This window comes from Pteropus medius, unplaced genomic scaffold (assembly GCF_902729225.1).
Source record: "Pteropus medius unplaced genomic scaffold, Ma_sr-lr_union100, whole genome shotgun sequence".
NCBI lineage: Eukaryota > Metazoa > Chordata > Mammalia > Chiroptera > Pteropodidae > Pteropus > Pteropus medius.
The window spans coordinates 16,641,531-16,661,236 of record NW_024355205.1 but is presented as its reverse complement, the minus strand read 5'-3'; the positions used below and the strand labels follow the sequence as shown (position 1 = coordinate 16,661,236).

The following is a 19,706-nucleotide window of genomic DNA, read 5'->3' as shown; positions in this document are numbered from 1 at the left end:
GCTTATATGAGCCAAACTGACCATTGCCAGGAAGCAAAATCTCAATGGATTGAGAAAGTGCTCTAGAGAACAGTTTTGCAGCTTATTTTTACATTAGAATAAAAGGAGGAGAAGTAAGGAGCATACATGAAATCCATTGGTAGTAGATTAAGAGGGCAGGAGAAAGCAAAGTAGGGGGAATCTCTGGGATTGGATAAAAAATAAAATGGAGAGATACATACTTCTTCTACATTGGTGGGTACAGGATAGTTAATAATGAACATCTACAGCACATAGAGATGGTATGCAGGGAATAAGATAACGATGAAAGGTTCTTGTGGTCTTGTGCTCTAGTGCAGAGGTTGTGCCCTGAGGAGTCTAGAAAAGATGACTCCAGCATTTCAAAGGTATGTTATCTTAGATGCAACAAGACAATAGCCAGGCTCACTTAAGGTCAAGATTGACCTTTGTCAAGGAAGCTACAGGCCCAGGATGTGACTACAGGCCATGAGTCACTTTTAGTTAGGAATTTTTATGTTCAGATCATCCTCTGTGGTTACTTGCGTTCTGTAAGTTTGCAGGGCTCGCCATGGTGACCTCCCCTGAGCTTGTCAGATTTAGTATGTGGCCCCTTTTTTGTCCACATAATTGTTTCCCCTTTTACATGGAAATGTAAAACATGTTACAAGCAACTCCACCTTTCAAATAAGGAGAAAGTGCAGGTTAAATTGTCTAGCTCAGGAATGAGTTGGGACTAGATATCAGAATTGTAAACTCTAGATTACCTACTTTAATACCTTGGCAAAACAATTCATCCCATGAATGCCAGACAACGATGAAATAGCAGAGCTGCGCCTGCCTAGGTTAAGTTCTTCAATTTAACTAAGATTTCCTTATATGCCAATTACGCTTCTCAAGAGATTTTCAGTTCCCAGCACAGAATGAATACTATTTAAAAGGCAGAAATAAAATGTTAAATAAATAAACAAACAAACTGGGAAAAAATAAATAATAAATAAAAGGCAGAAAGTATGCTAATTAAAGTGAACTTTTTTTCATTTTCCATCTTTCTCTAATTTGTTTCATTGTTTTCTTTCCTGGGTAGTTAGGAGGTGGGGAATGAAGTATTTTAGAGAAAACAACAGTGTCAGAGAAGGACAGAGCCCCTTTTCTTTCTTCCTAAGAGCTTCACAACTCTGTTGTGTGCTTTGTTTCCAGAAAGATAACCCTTCCCCCAACCCCTGCCCAGAGCTAATATCTACAACTTTCAAGATGGTCTGAGCCTGCTGGGTGGGACAGACATGTAATTGAAGTACCTTCTTCAGCATAAGAAATAATTTTGAAACTCTGAAATTACATATGTCTAGTATGGATTATACTGGGTTCCCCACCCATACTACCATTAAAAATCCCTTCAGAATCCCATAATGTAATTAAAAGAATAGCATCTCTTCAAAACCTATCTAATTGCAGACCAGTCATTCGGTACAGCAATCGTTTTTATAGACACTGAACAAAAGCTTTAGGCAAATGAGCAAATCATATTGTTGAAATAAAATGAAAGAAAGAAACTAGTTAAGACAGAACGTAAATTCTAAAGCTTTGAAAGCTGGAGGGTGGGGAGTGGAAGGAAGAAAGGCGATCTACACCACAAGGAAATTCTATGTCCATACTATTTGGAATCCTAATGGAATAAGCACTCCTCATTCCCAATACCTGTTTTTTTTTTTTTGAATCTGAAAAATCACTAGGTTTTTTCACACATAGTAAAAGGGAAAACTGCATTTGAAAACCCATGTTAGTTTTGGTTTCATTTATTTGCATGTTTAAACTAAATATGTATTTAGGGGGCTTGATTTGTCCAATGTAAATATCATTTTCAAATTTGACAATTTTAAAAAATGTTCTTTCAGACCATTTAAGGCAAATTAATCTTCATAGTGTAGGATCCTAAGATGTACAGGCAACTAGTTTCCAATGAGCAAGAAACTGGGCTAAATGCTGTGGAGGGATCAGAATGATTGAAAATTTATTAAGTAATGGTTTAAGTTACAGGACCCACTATACCTTGGACAGAGAGAACACATGTAAGTAGATCAATATAATGTGACAAGTGCTAAGATAGGTATGCGTACAGTGTTGTGGAAGAACAGAAGAGGGCGCTATCACTCAATTTTATTGCTAAATTACCTACAAGCTGTGTTTTGATAACCAAAACAGAAAATGATCCCAATACCTAAATTTAAAAAAAAAAAAAATTACTGTCTGAATTATTTGTTGTCTTCACTTTAGGTATAGAAATCTATTCATCAGGTTTCTTCGAAAGAGTGTGCTAAAAATGGGATGTTCTATAGTGACTTTCAGTAACCCATATACTTTCGCATTGCAAGCCAGTACACACATTCCGATATGTTTATTTTTTTTAAATCAACAAAACAACACTTACCTTTGCTATGTGCAATACACTCCAGTATATTTTATACTCTTCTGTTCCTTTCTCTTTTTCTTTTTTATTGCTGGTGGCAGGCAACCCATTAAATTGATTTCGCATTTCCCTAATAGTTCATGCCTATAGTTAAAAAAACACAGCTTCGATATGTCCTTTAAAAATGCAAAAGCAGCAAAGCATTCTGAGCATAATGTTCAGAACAGAAACAAGTGTGGTCAACAGGACCCCAACTGCACCCCTTTTGCCCAGTAAAGTAGAAGATCTCAAAACCAAACAGGATTAGATCTCTGGAAGAAAAAATAAGGCCTGTGATTGCTCAACCCTTTCGCCATGAACCCACATCAACGGAAAAGAGCTTCTTAAATTGTCCAGCCCTCAAAGGTAGATCCTCCCCAGTGCCTACTTTTAAACAGACTGTGGAGGATACGGGCAATCTCCCAGGGAGCAGAACGGGGGGCACCCATATTGACTGACCAGGAAATTCATACACTGCCAGGGCTGGGAGTCACCATTTTCCCCATCCAGCAGGATAAGACATATGCTATTTTCCCTTCACATTGTATACTGGGCACATTGACATTTGGCCTTAGGCTTCCAGATCATGAGAACTACCACTGGACTGGACCAAAAGGAATTCTTATCACTCAGAGATCTCAAACTAGGGCATGAACTTACTTCCTATAGGAACCCCACCTTCTTTCCTAAAGAATACTGAACCCTAGAATCATCACTATCTAAATCTAATTCCACTTCATCATAGGTTGCAAAACTTCCAAATATCTAGCCAATTAAGTCACCGTCCCATTTTCCATCACTGACACCATTTTTTTCTGTTTTAATATTTTGATAGTTTGATGTAATTTGAAGGGAAGTTAAATGAATGAGCTCAATGGCCATCTCAAAAAAGAAGTATAGCTGATTCATTTTTAAGCTTTTTCACTATTTTATTTTTAAATTTGTTACCGTTTTAATTTTTAATCTTGGGTTTTTTATTTTCTTCAGTATTTTCATAAATGTGCATTACTTTCTTCCTGTGATTTGCCTTCATTGAAATAGCCGCCTAAGTAATGGCATTAGAGAAACTCGAATCACTGATAGGGTTCAGGACACACTATCCCCAAAATCTGGCATCTTGGCATAGCGAATATTTTATTTAAGCTGAAGGAGTTTGAGAAAATGGCTGAAGCAGAAAGGTCACGCTGATCTCTTTCTCCCCTGGTCCTTCTTCCCTGAAACAAGTCATAACACCCTCCCTATAGCTGGAGGAAAGAAGCATCCTTATCTCCAACGTCAGAGGGACGCCAAGAGGAATCCTAACAAACAGGCCTTGCCAGTTTCCCCCCAGGTCACCACAATTACTTCACCCCTTAAGCTACCCTGTGTACTCTTTATCAAACCTAGCACAAAATACTCAGGTCTGTTTCTTTGGGTCTTTATTTCCTTAAGAAGGCTCTTGTGTCACATAAAACTTATATTAAATAAATTTGTTTGCTTTTCTCCCGTTAATCAGTCTGTCAGTTTAATTTTCAGACCCAGCCAGGCATCCTAAGAGGGGCAAAGAAAACTCTTTCCTCCCCACACAACAAAGAAGAGTTGGGAAACCATCTCCAGCCCAACTACCCCAGCAGCTGCTGCTCCTCAGCGTACCTGCCATCCCTCTGAGTGGTGGCTTCAGCAAAAATTATTCCGCTGGTGCCTGAAACTTTGGAAATGCAGCTGTTTCCTGGCTTCTAGAGCCCTGTTGTCTCTTTACGAAAAGCCATTGTCTTCAAATCAGTGCCATATACAACCACTGATTTTGGGACAGACCGTATCAACAATAAGCCCTTGACAGTATATGGCGTTAGGTTACCCCCAAGGAGAAACTCTTATCTCAAAGACGCAAACTTCACCAGGTGAGGAAACAAATGATGCTAGAGAAATTCAGAAGAGGAGGAAACTCTGGGCCCAATACTATCTGCCTGCCTCAGATGCCACATAATCCTGTTTTCACTAAGTTGGGAAATAGTGATTATCTCTTTTGTGACATTTGCTAAGTTATTGGACCTGCCAGCACCTCATTTTCCTCAGACAAGAAGAAAGAAGCCTGACAAAAAGAGGGAAGAAAGAGGAAGGGCCCTGTGGAGAGCTTATATTCCCATCACTTAGTTTTAAAATACATGGGAAAAAAATGGTATAGATAGAGGTTCTGTTCATCCCTCTGGCAACCAAATCAAAGTTGTGACGGAAACAAGGAGCAGCAGCAAGGAAAAATCGCCTAGAATGAACAAGCCATACAACTAGGGAGAAATCCAAGAAATCACCCCGCAACGGCAGAAGGTAGGACAGGACGAAGACGCGGGGCTGCCAGGTCTCCATCGGCTGAGTGGGACGCAGGCTGCGCCAGTGGCAGAAGCCTCTTAACGGGGCCCCGTCCGTGAGTGGATTTTCATAGTGATGGACCTGCTCACTCTGAGCACCAGTGCTGATTCGGCTGCGTGCAGAGGGCACCAGGGACTTACAGAGAGACTGTTGGAGTGAGGGCCGAGGGGAGACTAGCTCTGTACAGAAGTGCTCGAGATCTCCATTGTTCCTTGTTGAGCCCTCCCTGCTCCCGGTGCACGAATATAGCGCCACCATGGCCATGAGGTCATCAGACTGGATAACGGAGGTCGCTCTGCCCAGAAGATTCCCTGAAAACCCCGCCTCCCCCAACTCACAGCCCCATCCAATCCACATCCAGGTATATCCTCAGTGAATCAGGTGCTCCTTGCTGAGCAGCACCTAGACTCACACTGGAGGCAGCTGGCCTCAGTTTCTGGTGTGGCCTTTTGAGGCAACTATAAGCATAGCATCTGTGGATTGCTTGCTGAATCTTACCAAGAGTCCCCAGAGGGGTAAGAGGCTTGGGCTAAATTTGGCCTGTAACAAACAGAGACTTAGGGACATGGATAATGGACTAGTGGTTACCAGAGGGTATGGAGTTGGGTAGGAGGGAGAAGATAGATGGGGTAAAGGGGGCCAAATGTAGGAGGGGTAAGGGGAGAGTGAAGTGGGTAAAGGGGATCAAATATATGGTAGCTGAAGAAAACTGGATTTGGGGTGCTAATCACACAATAGAATATATAGATGTCAAACTATAATGTACACCTGAAAATTATATAATTGTATTAACCAATGTTACCCCAATAAACTTAATTAAAAAAAATTTCAACACTCAAAAAAAAAATTTGGCCTGTAGCTGAACTCCTCTCAGGACTGTACCACGGGACACCTACTTCACAAATCCACAATAATAAGACCGGGAAACTTAGGAGCTTTGCTTGGTACATAGAAACAGACATGGAAAGGCAGCCAAAATGGGAAGACAAAGAAGCAGAAGCCATATAAGAGAACGGAACAGAGATCCAGATATAATGGAGTCAAGCAATCTAACAGATGCAGAGTTCAAAACACTGGTTATAAAGATGCTCGATGAACTATTGGGAAGTGTAGATAAATTCAGTGAGAACTTCAACAAAGAGATAAAAAACACAAAAATGGAAACGGAAATTATAAAAGGGAACCAGTCTGAAATGAAGAACACATTATCAGAGATGAGAAGTATATTAAAAGGAATAAACAAAGTGAATAAAGAAAAGGATCAAATGCCCTATCTAGAGGACAGGAAAGCCAAGGACATGCAATCAGAATGGCAAGAGATAAGATGACAAGACTATAAAAATAATTTAAGGAGCATATAGGACACTATTAAGGGTCTAAATGTCCGTTTGATCGGCGTACCTGAAGAAAATCAAGATGTTGAACAGCTGTTTGAAGAAATAATGATGGAAAACTTCCTAACCTGGTGAAGGAAATGTACATAAAAACCCCAAGAAGCTCAGAGAATTCCAAAAATCAGAGATCCAAAGAGGCCCACACCAAGACACATCATAATTAAAATGCCAAAGGTTAAATACAAAGAAAGAATATTAAAAGCAGCAAGAGAAATGCAGTTTACATTAACACGTTGGCTAGGTGGAGGGGCAAGGGAGGGAGGGTGCAATTGCGGGGATCATAGATGTCTAACTAATGTACTGTATACTTGAAACTAATTAATATAAATAAATTTTTAAAAAATACTTGAATTTCCATTTCGACTAACACCATGAAAAGTAGCAGGACAGAAGCAGAGTTACTAATACAATCACCTGCCCCCCAAAACACACATACACACTTAGGAGTGGCATGATTAAGTCCAGTCACCTTCCACAAACAAAAACTCACGTGTCCTTGCCATCCCAGATGGTCTTTATAAACATCATCTCCAACTACAAAGATCTAGACTCTGTAATCATCTAGTGCACATTGCCCTTGGGCCATCAAGCAAAATGGTCTACAATAGAGACCAAAGGCAGAAGCCAGAAAAGCAGAGGTTGTTGGCCCAGAAGGAAGCTGCTGGTAAATGGGATTCTTCCTCACCTTCAAGTAGGTGTTAATCCTGTCACTATCTAAGTGGAGAATGAGAATATTCAGCAAGTGGTGACTACAGATGACAGGTGTCCCATTTATCTATTTTTCCTCGTGCCCACTTTGTCCGTAAAATCAGAGTTCCCCACTACATCATCAAGGAAAAGGTTAGACCAAGTAATCTAGTCCACAGAAAGACCTGTACCAGCCTCATCTTCATACAGGTTAACTGGAAAGACAAAGGTGCACTGACTGAGCTGGTCGAGGCCATCAAAACTATAATGAGATATCACTGGGAGGCAACTTGGTAAAGAAAATGGTTCAAGGGCTTATCACAAAACTAATTTAAATGTACTCTGTTAACTACACTGTAAATAAAAATAAAACATCTCCTTAAAACAAAAAACTATTAAGGTATTAGTCCCAGGGAATAAAAACTAGGCTGTAACATCCTATCCTACCCTAAAGGTGAGGAAATAAAATCACACACAAAAAAGAATTTTTGGAAAATTTGGGACCTCATTAAAAATTACTGTCGGGAAATCCACTTTGTTATGTTTTAACCAGGAGTCAGGCAGCAGCAGTAAACGTCTTAGTCCGTACTATTGATTATAACAGGGGTCAATTATTTGGACCAGATGATACCTCTGACTTTTATCAGTATCAAAAGTCATTAAGAAGAACTTCTGTAGATATTGTGGCTGTTAGGGAATTATTGCCAGTGTTGTAAAAAAAAGCTTTGTACTGTCAGGATGATTTTAGCAGCAAGTATGTGTTTACATCCAATCTTCAAACCAACTCAAAGTGGCTTTAAAAAACAAACAAACAAACAAATTTACTATGTTGCATGAAAACTTGAGAGGCAAGATCTTTCGAGGATTGGCCACTTTAGGCTCAACAATGTCATAAGGCATCCCTATTCTTTCTATTCCCTGTGTTGCCATCCTCTGCACAGTCTTTTGTCTTGAGGATTATCTCCCTCTTGTGACAACAGGTAGAAATTGGCCATTCTTCACTACTAGGAATGGTCTGAGTGAACTTCTCTTGTAACACTGCCCCAAATTCACAAGCAGTTAGGAAGCAATCAGGAGAAAAGAATAGCCTCACACATGAAGTATAAACAGTCTTTTTATTATACTCAAAGTTGATAAAACTGAAAAAAATTAATTTTCTCTTTAAACAAAAAAATATGGATACCCAAATAAGTAAAATAACACAATGGCCAATAGTTAATCTCCCTCTTCAAAAACAGCACTACATGTATATATCCTTCAATCTGGTAACTTTTTATAGTGTTTTACTTTTCTTAAAAACATATTAATCACAATTTGTTAAATTATTCTGATATTACATTTGTAACAATCATCTCTTAAATATTTAAATACCATTAGAATACAATTTTGATCATTTCGAGAAATTTCCATTTCGACTCAATGAAAAATATCTATATATTTACATACTTTACTCTTTTCAGAGTAGGTCACCTCCAGACCTCTTGGAATATTTTACCCTTTTCTACGAAAGTGCATGCAACTCATAAGTTCTCTGAACTTCAGTATTAAGTAGTTGTCTTTCCATGCTTCATAAATACTTCTAAATTTGTCATAACCTTCTTTTTCCAGGTTGAAATCTGATCCAATTTTTTTTTAATAACTGACTTTTTTCCATATTTCTCTCCAGGAGTCTTTGAGTTTTTCCAAATAACTTTCTTTTTTAGATTCTTCCTTCCATATTCCTTCTTTTTTTTTTAAGGCTATTAGCTCAGCTTTAAGTAAGTTTCTGTGAATTTTCCAATATATTTTAGAATCGTAATTCAACCCTGGAACATGAACAGTTTTGCCAAGGCCTCTTCTCAAAATTTCTTCATTTAGATTCACACTAAAATACTTACCCTTGAATAAAAAATAACACAAATCAATTATTTAAGAATATCGTTAGTATAACCAATAACATCTATTTACTTTAAAAGCAGTCATTCAGCAACTTTAGTCTTCCAGGGAAAAGCCAAAAGTATAAAGCAAAAGAGTCCTCAAGAACTTGAAACAGCTAATGCTAAATCCAAGAATTTCATTACTGGAAGAGATCCTTGGCTCAAAGTCAACTATCACGTCTATGATATATTGTTCTCCACAGGCTAATAAGTCTCCTAACCTAAAGAAGCAAACAAGCAGCAGAGTATACATAAAGCGTTTTTTGGTTTCTTTGCTGTTGTTTGGAAGGGGAATGAAGCACAGGAGATAGGCACAATGACAGGAGGCCATAGCAGAAGAAACTAAAATGTACGCGAATGCAAAACAGAACTGAATCGTCACTGAACCATTAAATTAGGTTCAGAATTCCAGTGTTTAGGAAGGCACTGGCATGTAAATGAATTTTTAAAAGGCTTTCCACAAAATAATTAACATAAAAATGGGCTTGGCCTTGAAGCTCCGTCCTTTGGGAAATTTCATCTGTGGAACGCCTCACTTCCTAAGGACACCGGGTAACTGGGGATTTTCCCCCACTAATTAACAGTATAAAGGAGATCCTGTGTAGCTATTTGTATAGTCCTCATGGGATTTTTAACCTAAAAAGATTAATTTTAACAAAGTAGTAATAACTTCATAGCTTCATTAGGCAAGTAAGTTATAGTTAAATTCTAAAAATGTGAAAACTCCAGTTTTAAAATAGGAGATATTTTCTAGGACTATCTAAAGAAACAGTAACTTTTTACTCCTGTAAGTGCAATAACTTTGGTATATGATACTAAGGAGTTAATATAGTTTTAAAGGTTTATCATATTTTTCTCAATCTTTTACATTTTAAGAGCTCATTCCCTTAAACTAAAATCAGAAAAATTAAAATTCAACCTCACACTAGTAAAACTCAACAGATGTAAGTTACCACAATATATATAGAGCATAGTTTGGTCACCCTCTAGGAAGCAATATAAGGTGAAACACATAAGGTGAACCATGGGCTCAGGAGCCCAGGAAGAGCTGGGCTTGAATACAGGCTCTTCCGTTTGGTCACCCTGCATCTCACCTGTAAATGGGAATAAACACAGTCACTCGAGTCATAAGGTGGTTTTGAGGACAGATAAAATATACTCCTCAACTTAAAAGAGAAGATAATATTTTGTAAGGCCTTTGGCATCTTTTATATAATTTTGTATTATCAACTTACTTTTAAATGTAAGATGCTTCAAGAAATCGGTGTTGGATAATTCTTATTTTGAAAGAACTGAATATGATTTGGACATGCAAAAATTTATGGATTTCATTAGGCTATTATTAATAATTCAAAAAATTTTTAAGAATTAAAATGATTATAATTCTAATCGCGTTAATGTGAGGTTTTTTCCTTCAGATTATTCTTGTTTGTTATATAATTAGGGACTTTAAAAATAAGAAAAACTGCTCTTAATCCTGTCATAATAACATTTCAACTATTTAATTTTTCCACGTTCTTTTTTCAGTAATCATCCACCAAAAATCTAGAGGAAGGCAGTCAGGACAGTGACACAGCACACCAGGACTGAAGGATTCAGGACAGTGACACAGCAACACCAGGGCCACAGACGGACGGAGCTCTGGGCATTCCCAGTTACACAATAGCCACAGCCAATCATAAGGGTAAGAAAACTCAGATGACTAACTGCTGATCATAAACAGTATTTAAATATGTTCAACTTCAGTGTTCAAAGATTGAGCAATATTCACCTTCAGAAAATGCCCTTGCTCTTTCTAGTTTCCAGTTGACAAGTGTCACTCAACAAGTGGTTTGACATCATATACTCACACATAAATAAAAGTATAAAGATTCTCCTTAAATCAGCAATGTCGGCAATGTCCAGACTCATCGATAATTCTAAGTTTGTGTCCTTTTTCTTAATTTTCTATTTATTCAGTAATAAACATATATCACTTAAATTTTAAAATAAAATTTACATATGAAACATAGTTCTGTATAATCACTATGAGTAACATTTTAAAGACAAAAAATATTCAATCTCACTATGTATTCAAGGTTCTAATTAATGACATGTTTATATATAATAAAAAGAAGAAGACATTGCTCATTATTTCTGCACACTACTCACCTTATTCACCAAAAGATAGCAAAAGAGTGCTGAATTCTCCTTTCCAAGAAGTTGGAACCATAGTATTTGGGAAGGTTTTAGCTCTTTCTGTAACCACACCTTCCCAGTTTCAGTGAGTTCTACTCCAGCCAGCTTAACCAGCAGAAAACCATATGGCTCCTCTAAAAAAGGTTAGATAGAAGAGTTTACCTTTAATACTACTTCGCAAAAGTAGATTCCAAAATCACTTGGCCCTCAAAAAAACAAATGTTTACTTATAAATACCCAGGATATTCTAGATATAGGTCCACCTGTTTCTTTTAAATCAAGTATATAATAGATGGAATAATTTCAAAAACCCAGAACAGGATGTGGGGTTTAACCAATTTACTTTTTAAACTTTCCAGATTTATTTCTACATATTTATCATATGTATACACATAAAGCTATAGATATGCAGTTTAATATGGCTCTTACAACCAATAAAACTGTATAAACTGCTTTTCCACCTAATTTACTGAGGATAATTTCCCATCTCAATAAATATTGGTTTATTACTTTTTTATACATTTTGTAAAACTGACTTCTAGACAGAATTTTATCAATTTATATTCAAAGTAACTTAGTATTAAAGTTGTTCACCCAAACCCTTAATAAAATTTTAACCAATTTAATTTTAAGAACAGGATTTTATCTTGGAAAAAGTCTTTAACTTACCAAAAAGGGATATGGCTGACAAAAAATTTTTTAAAGTTTTTTTTTTTTTTAAAGAAATTATACATTTAACATTTGTTGGGTTCTTATAGAAGTAGTTGAAGATATAAAGTTAAATTCATCTAATCTCCAGGAAAAAAATAATACTTGAGTTTAAGAAGATGTCCAGGAACACTTCTACAATATTATTTGATAATAAAAAACGTTTTTAGGACACTGGCTTCAATTAGAAAAGTATCGAAAGGTGTAAGTAGGAAGATTATGCCCTTAGCAAAAATCTGGGATATAGTAAATATACAAATTAAAATTAGGCAAAACATACAATAAAGATTAAACTCTTATCATTGGTACTTAATGAGTTAAGGGACGCCTGAGGACTCTGAGTTCTCCAGTCCTTTTACGTCATCAGCACCAACTGCCTTCCAGTAAAACATCCTCTGGTCTTTGAGACCAAAGCTTTTGGGACCAAAGCTTTTGGGACCAAAAACAAATCTAATTTAATACTATATATCTTAAGTAATAATTTCCTAAGTCTTCATTTGACAAAAGGTCATTGAATTTCTTTAAAATTAGCAAATTCTCCATTGAGCATTTAAAATATGAGGTGGTCAATAAGATTTTTAAAATACACCTTCCAGGAACAAATCTACTGAAAAAGGTAAATAATACCCTTGATATATTTTCACCAAAACACTTGAGCTTTTTTGAAAAAGCAGATGTCACATTTAAAGTTTATAGTTTCTAATTTCAGCTTTGTTTCTGTGATTGGATCCTTCCATCTTCCCAGGTCTTCAACAAATCTTCTATGCATATATTAAAAAAAAAAAGCCCAATTCATACTGGACAGGATACCACAGGCAATGCTAAAAGGTTATGAGGGGACAGCAACATGGGCTCAGGTGCAGTGGAGCACTCTAAGGAAAGTAAGATTTGGGTTCTGCGGAATGAACAAAGCAGGGGCAGGAGTAGGGACAGAGCATGTCAGGTAAGGGACAGACCACTGGCACATGGAAAAACTGCAGACATGGGACAAATATTGAAGTCAATCATCACTACTAAGAAATTTGTTATATTTCTGCTCCATCAGGTGGATAGGAAATGTGGACTAAATGTTATCAGGGTTTTTAGAAAAATAGTGCATGATACAAAACTGATTTGTATCCTAATCATATCTCATTGAAGAGAGTAATATTCATTCGAGGGTAAAAAAACCAGAACTCCTTCCTTCATTAAATTAACAAATATTAAGATCTTTAAATATAACTAAATTAATTCATTTGACAAATTTTACCAAATCTCCACTGTCTAAAAATTATTTTTCTAGAGACTGTGAATACTGAGGTAGCCACAAGGGGGCTCATAGTTTGGTGGGAGGATATAAACCTAAATACATGATTATAGGAAAAAGTGTTTAAGTACTGTAATTGAAATGTGTAGAATTGCTGTGGGGTATAGTTAAGAGGCTCATTCTGCTTGGGAGTTAGAGAAAGTCACTGAAGAGCTGACATTTGAATCAGATACTAAAGAATCAGTTGGAGTTCAACAGGAGGAAAGAAGTGTGCCCAGGGGCATGAGAACACACATAGGCCGCAGGCCAAGTCTGTGTGGCTGGGGTCTTTAACATGAAACAGGGAGAAATGGGAACTGCAGCAGGACAGATCCAGTCCCCGCCCAGCTTTCCAATTTCCTTTGGTGACTCTTGTACCCTTCTTTCCTATGCCCACGCCACAGGAGCTATCTGTTATATGGCTTACCAAAGCCAAGCTCATTCCTGCCCATGTTCTCTCATTCTTCAGGTATCTGATGAAATACCAACTCCTCAATGAGGCTGTCTCTGACCACTTTATAGATATAGGTTCCCCTTCACATGACCTCCAATAATTCAGATCTTCGTACCTTGCTCCTTTTCTTTATAGCCCTTATGACAATTATCATTTGTTTGTTGTCTATCTTCCACCTAGACTGTAAGCTCCAAGAGGTAGAGTGGTCTTGTTTGTTTCACTCAGCACTCGCTATACAGCTAGTATAGGGCCTAGAACATAATAGATGCTCAATGTTTGTAGAATGAATGCTTAAATGTCTGAAGGAGATACTGAGTGGTTGGGGGAAAAAAGGAGATAGGAATAAAGGCAATCAAAACTAAATTAAATAGTTTCCTGTATGTGAGGCCAAGAGTGTGGAGTTATTAAAAATTAAAATATTCTTTGCTATTTTAAAAATAACTTCTAAAAAAAGGAGCACTAAAATAGTTATTTAGCCTTATTCTTGCACCTTACTTACTTCTCCATGAAGATATAATAGGTAAAGTAATGGGAACATGTTCAATTTCTAAACCATTCTCAGTTATTCGGCGTAATCGTCCACGTAATTTAACATTCTTCCTTATAAATTCTACTGGAATATCTGAAGAACTTGTAAATTTTGATGTCTGCTGATTTACAAGGAGAAAAATACATTTTATTGTTATTTTCAGTTTAAAAGTATGTCAAATTGTTATCTAAACATTTAACAAGATATAACCATTGAAAATTTTTATTTGGTTCACAATTTCATATTAACATTTTAATATAATTTAATCAAAGTGTTTATAGGAACATCATTTAGAGATTTTTGTCACTATTTTACTATCTCAGGCTATGATATGGAGAACATTAAACAGACTCCTAACTTCTAAAAGCTTACATCCTCAAAATATGACACAATTCATCAAAAAGCAGTGAGTATAGTGAATATAGATCTGTACTTGGCACCACACAAGTCTAGTTAAATAGGTACTGTTTGGAGAACATAAACAAAGCTGAGTCAAATTAAATTAAAACTCTTATTCAACAAGATTTTTTTCTTATTTTTTATCTTATAGAAGGAAAAGGTGCCCCTAAAAGGCCCACATTAGGAATTTAATTAAATATCTAACACCTAATGCCCTGGAGTTAGTAAATATTTTACACCTATGTCTTCACATTAATGTACTAGAGGAACAAACTTCATTCATAATCATGGCTAAAAATAAATGGCTTACAAAACCAGGGAGGTGTTATAAGAAAGAACCTATTATATATGAGGTTAAAAATGAGTTCAAAGCACCAAAAAAATTAGAAAAAGAAAAGAAGATAAAGGTGCTGACATGGAGTCAGGGGGAAAAGACAACAGTTCAATATAAAATAATAAATGTAGGAACTAAACATACACAGAAGCACTAAATCCATGCCAGATTGCAATGTGACACTAAAATTACATCCTATGGCAGGTATCAGTTATATTACAAAAATACTTGTAAATCTTGAAACATCAAATGAATTTCCACATGTCTATTATTAAAACATTATTGACAGGGCAAAAAACATGCTAACTGGAAGCATAATTTTTTTTTTTACTCTGTACATCTTGCTTTATTCATTGAACAATAGATCTTAAATACTCCTGCAAATCTGAAAAAGCATAAATTACTCAGTGTAAAGGGACATAATTCACCTGTGATCTGAATCTAAAACCACTATGGAAAACAGTTTTGAGATATTCTTCAACATCTGAAATGCAAAATTTAGTGATTACACCATTCTAGTGAACTAAATCCTTTTCAGATTCCTTTTTAAGCATGAAGAAAGTAATTATGGAAATAGAGGCTGTGCAATTTACTTTCCATAAAATCCTGTGGATATGTTACTTTTAAACCAAGATCTTAAAATATGTTCATTTGTTCTAAAATACTTCTATGTTCATTATTCTAAAATGCTTCTAAAATGCTTCTAATATGAATAACAAAATGATACACTGCTTGAGATTAAAACTGTCTGAAGTGAGAAAAAAATTAACTGTCTATTGCTTATCATAATGCCTTATTTTTTAACTTACCAGTCGAACACTTCTTAGAAGTAACATTATTCCAGCTATGGCCATTACAGTGCTGACGCTCTTCAGAAAGAGATTTAATGATTAATTCTCACTAATTATTATTCACAATAGTAAACGTACTAATAAGAAGGGGGAAAAAAAGACCACCCTCCCTATATCCAACTATCCAAATAAGGCATATTCTTTAATTAAAGGCCCACTTCTTCCAAAAAGCTTTCTTAACTGCCTGCCTACCCATTAATCTTCCCCTTTTTATCCCAAACAATCTGGCATGGATGGTAATTATTCACATAATATTGTATTGTTTTCTGTTGATTGTATTACTTTAACCATGAGTTCCTTGAAGGCATGAATTGGTCTTATACTTCTTGTGCAATGTCCACAGTAACTCACAGAACCCTAAGTCTACAGTGGGAATTTAAGTATTTGGTAGAAAACTTTATCGCCAAAACTTTAAAATATAGTACCTTGGGAAATATATGTGGGTAAACAGTTGGAAAAACTTGGCCATGTTTTTATAGTTTTTCATTTAAACCGAAACAGACCTAAAGGATTTTAATTTAAAAAAAAAAGAACCCTGCAACTCTCTCACCAAGAGTGATAATCTGACATGCTTTCCTTCAGTAAATACAACTTAGTATATAAGAAACGAAGTTGAAAACATACACAAGGGTGCATTCTCTGATGGCTTATTTGGCATAACCATGTGCTAACTTAATCATTGTTCCCTTGCCCAATTCTGCTGAAGTCATTTTTCAATTTGAAATAAACCATGCATCTCTTCCTGCTCACCTGGAAGAACTACAGGCCTTGTCAATTAACATATATATGTCTACTATTCATTAATGCTGCAAATGTTTATCTAGCACTAAGTGGTGGGCACTACTTTATGGACTAGAGCTGCACTAGTGAGTGAAAACAGACACGGTCCTGCCTTGCGCTGCTTGTGCAGAGTATTTGCGAAGCTAATGATCCTACTCAATTTCTCAGCAGAATTCAAGAAAGTTAATCATTCCTTCTGAAAATATTCTCTTCACTTGACTTCTAGGACACCTGGTTTTCCTCCTCCTCCCTCACTGTTCCTTCCTAATCTTTGCTGATATCCTCCTTTTCACTCCCGAAATTCTAAATGTTAAAGAGTGCCCCAGGTTTCAGTTCAAAACTAGGGACTCCTGTAGCTTTTCTGACTCGCTCCAAGATGTCATCCAAGCTTTAAAAACTACTTAAGGTTCATTCTCAAAGATATATGTCCAGTTCTCACGTCCCTTCAACGCGAGACTCCTATAACCAGTTACCCAGAACATCTACTACCTTTAGGAGTTTAATGACCATCTCCAAGTTCACACGTCTTCATTTAGAAGTCTAATACGCATCTTCAAGTTCACATGTCCAAAAAGTTCTCTAGATTTCCCCAACAAATCATTTACTAAAACTCCTGCTTATCAGCAACTTTCACCACCATCCACCCAACAGGCAGCGACCTTGATTCCTCTCTTTCTTTACACATACCCCACACCCAAACCATCCACACCACCACTCGGGTCTTGGCTACAGTCCTCTCGCGCCTGGTCATCTAAGGTGTCCCTCCCTTACTCGAACTCCAGTGACCTCAATTCGCTTAAAATTAAAAAGAAGGCAAACAAACAAAAACACAAAACTCCTTTCTCCCCAGGACCTACGTGCCGGCCGCCCGCCCCCCGCCCCCAACTCCTCTAAGGGACCCGCCGGCGCCCATAGCCGGGCTGCGTCCCGCTCTCTGAGGAGTCCCGGGGCCCAGCACGGCCCGGGGGCATCAGGCGCTGCTGGTCTTCCCGGCCGGCGGCGCCCGCCCCGCTCCGCGCAGCGAGCCAGCCCCGCCGCACGCCCCTCGCCGCCCCGCACCGGACTCCGGCGCCGCGGCCCTGCGCCCCTCCCGGCGCCGACAGCCCCCCCCCCCGGGCTTGTCGCCTTCAGGCTCGCCCCAGGCGGCCGTGCGCCCCACCCTGCCCAGCCGGCGGGGCTTGCGGTACCCGGACGAGGCGCAGGTGGTCGTCCGCCCACTGCGAGATCCGCGCCACCATGTTGGGCGCCGTTCCGTCTCGGTCGGCGGATGGCGAGGACGGGGCCGCAGGCCGCCCCGCCATGTTCCCGGCCTCTCGCGAGTCCGCGCCGCTCTCCTCCGGCGGGCGGCAGGGGGCGCCGCGCTGCTCGCGGGGCCGGCGGGAGTCACTGGCGGTCCTCCGGCTGTAGGGGGCGCCGCGCTCCTCGGGGGGACGGCGGGAGTCACTGGCGGTCCTCCGGCTGTAGGGGGTGCTGCGCCGGCTGGTAAGGGTCCTCTCCGCCCCCGCCCGCCCCCGCCTGGAGGTATCCTTGACCTCCATTCGCTCCTGGGGTCGCCTGTTTGCGGGTCTCCCAACCCGTCATGAGGCATGTTAACGATGACCCTTCAACATTTGTAGGGTGTTCTCACAGCGTGGGAGATCCCTGTGGGGCAGGAATGGGGACTGAAGGAGTTCTCAGCCGTGCTGGTGGGAAGACGATCAGTTTGTGACTTCCGTTAACCCAGCCGCGGTGTGAGTGCCACTTGTGCCATGCAAGAAAGGAAATTGAAGTAGTTCATTCTTCCACCTCCTCCCAAGTACAAAAAAATGCATGTTATGTTTGATCTGTGCTTTAAAGCTTTCGCAGTTTTGTAAGCCTATATCAGGTGCTTTAAATCTATGAACTGTTAATTGATTAAAATGTAGAGAGCTTATCATAGAAATCAATACGTGGCTGTTAACGCATGGTAATCATTTTGCATATATACATACATCAAATCATTTTTGTATTTACATCTCAATTACATCTCAATTAAAAAAAAGAACAGTACAGTTAGTATATGTTAAAACAAACAAAAATGAGGCACAGGACAATGCAAATGATATGGTAACATTTGTGTAAAAATGTGCGTGTGTGTGTGTGTGTGTGTCTCGGAACCATGAAAAGGTCTGCGGGAAACCTATAACAGTGATAGTCCCTAGGAAGAGGGATTAGGGGTAGGAATGGGAGGGAGGTTTCACTGTCAGCTCTAACAGAACATTTTAAAATTTTGCAATGATGGAAATGTTCTATATATCTGCACTGTCCAGTTTCACAGTTAATAGCCACATGTGGCTTTTGTGTGCCTGAAATATAGTGAGTGCAACTGAGGAACTAAATTTTTAATTTTATTAATTTTAGTTAATTTACATAGTCACTTATGGCTAGTGACTGCCATATTGGGCAATGCAGGTATATTGTTTGATTCTTTTTTTTTTTTACCTTATGCATATATTATCTTTAGAAGACATAGAGTATATCGTTTTCCTAACACATATAATGAGTAGTCCCTTCACGAAATGTTTTGCCTCAGTATAGTTGCTAATAGAAAGTAAATAACAATAGCTAACATTTAGATCTTGCTTACTATGGACCAGGCACTGTTCTAAATACTTTTCACATATTAACTCCCTTGATCCTCAAAGCAACTTTATGAGGTAAACAATACTATTAATCCCGATTTTAAAGAGGAGGTACGCCAGTAGCCAATGTCACCCAGCCAAGAAGTGGTGAGTGGGGATGTTGTACTGAGATGCAGCTCAGCCAGTTGGCTCAGTCTGTGCTCTTTAATCACAACGATGCCTCCCATAAAGGCAATTGGCTAAATCACATAAATCCCTATAAGTTTCCAGTAAAGGTGCAACCAAAATGATGAGAAAAATCTAATTAAAAAGATAAGCTACAACCAAAATCTTTAATCACTATTTTAAATAAACCATAAGTTCTGTATATTAATAAATTGTGAATAAAAGTTAATAAAAGGAAAAACAATTTCTTCATGGGCAATTAACTATATGCCCAATTCTGCTGCTTTTGCTTTTCAATGTCCTTTATCTTTTACCTCTTTCTGCACTTACTCTCACTGTTCAACTTAAAGCCAACTCAGTCCATTTTTCCTACTTTCCGTCCCAAATTCTTTTTTATATACTCCTATTATCAGCCACCTGGGTTGTCTCTAAGTCTTCCAGATTTTTCAAAGCGTCCTCAGTAATAGGTCAGCATTGTCCCACTGACCACTGATGTAGAAAGTGTAGTGCCTGCCCCAGGATTTCTGCAGATTAATCAGAGATTTAATATTCTCCTGGGATAGCTCCACCAAGGGACCCTACTCCTTTTTACTGATCTTTGAGGACTCACTGGATATGCTGCTTATGCTTATGCTTT

General features: G+C 38.2%; 2 protein-coding genes across 14 annotated transcripts in view; both read right to left on the bottom strand.

Annotated features, from left to right (window-relative positions):
* Positions 1-2,550, bottom strand: part of PLCH1 (phospholipase C eta 1) — a 201,525-nt gene extending 198,975 nt beyond the window's left edge. For all 10 annotated transcript variants that reach the window (XM_039857833.1, XM_039857841.1, XM_039857842.1 and 7 more), the window contains exon 1: positions 2,426-2,550. The gene's annotated coding sequence lies outside the window, so the exon portion shown is untranslated. The remainder of the gene's footprint in view (positions 1-2,425) is intronic.
* Positions 2,551-7,966: 5,416 nt separating this feature from the next.
* On the bottom strand, positions 7,967-17,650 carry CUNH3orf33 (chromosome unknown C3orf33 homolog). 4 transcript variants are annotated; one of them, XR_005651748.1, is made up of 7 exons: positions 17,492-17,650; positions 15,483-15,542; positions 13,911-14,061; positions 10,938-11,098; positions 10,558-10,733; positions 10,325-10,427; positions 7,967-8,748 (listed from the first exon to the last, which is right to left on the bottom strand). XR_005651748.1 is itself a non-coding variant. In XM_039857847.1 (6 exons), the coding sequence occupies exons 1-6, from the start codon at positions 17,603-17,605 to the stop codon at positions 8,744-8,746; spliced, it is 588 nt and encodes a 195-aa protein (XP_039713781.1). In that variant the 5' UTR covers positions 17,606-17,650; the 3' UTR covers positions 7,967-8,743. The 4 variants fall into 4 exon arrangements, 3 of the variants coding, with proteins under 3 accessions (XP_039713781.1, XP_039713782.1, XP_039713780.1); XM_039857847.1 differs by lacking the exon at positions 10,325-10,427 and having other exon boundaries at positions 10,637-10,733; XM_039857848.1 differs by lacking the exon at positions 10,558-10,733.
* Positions 17,651-19,706: the final 2,056 nt, after the last annotated feature.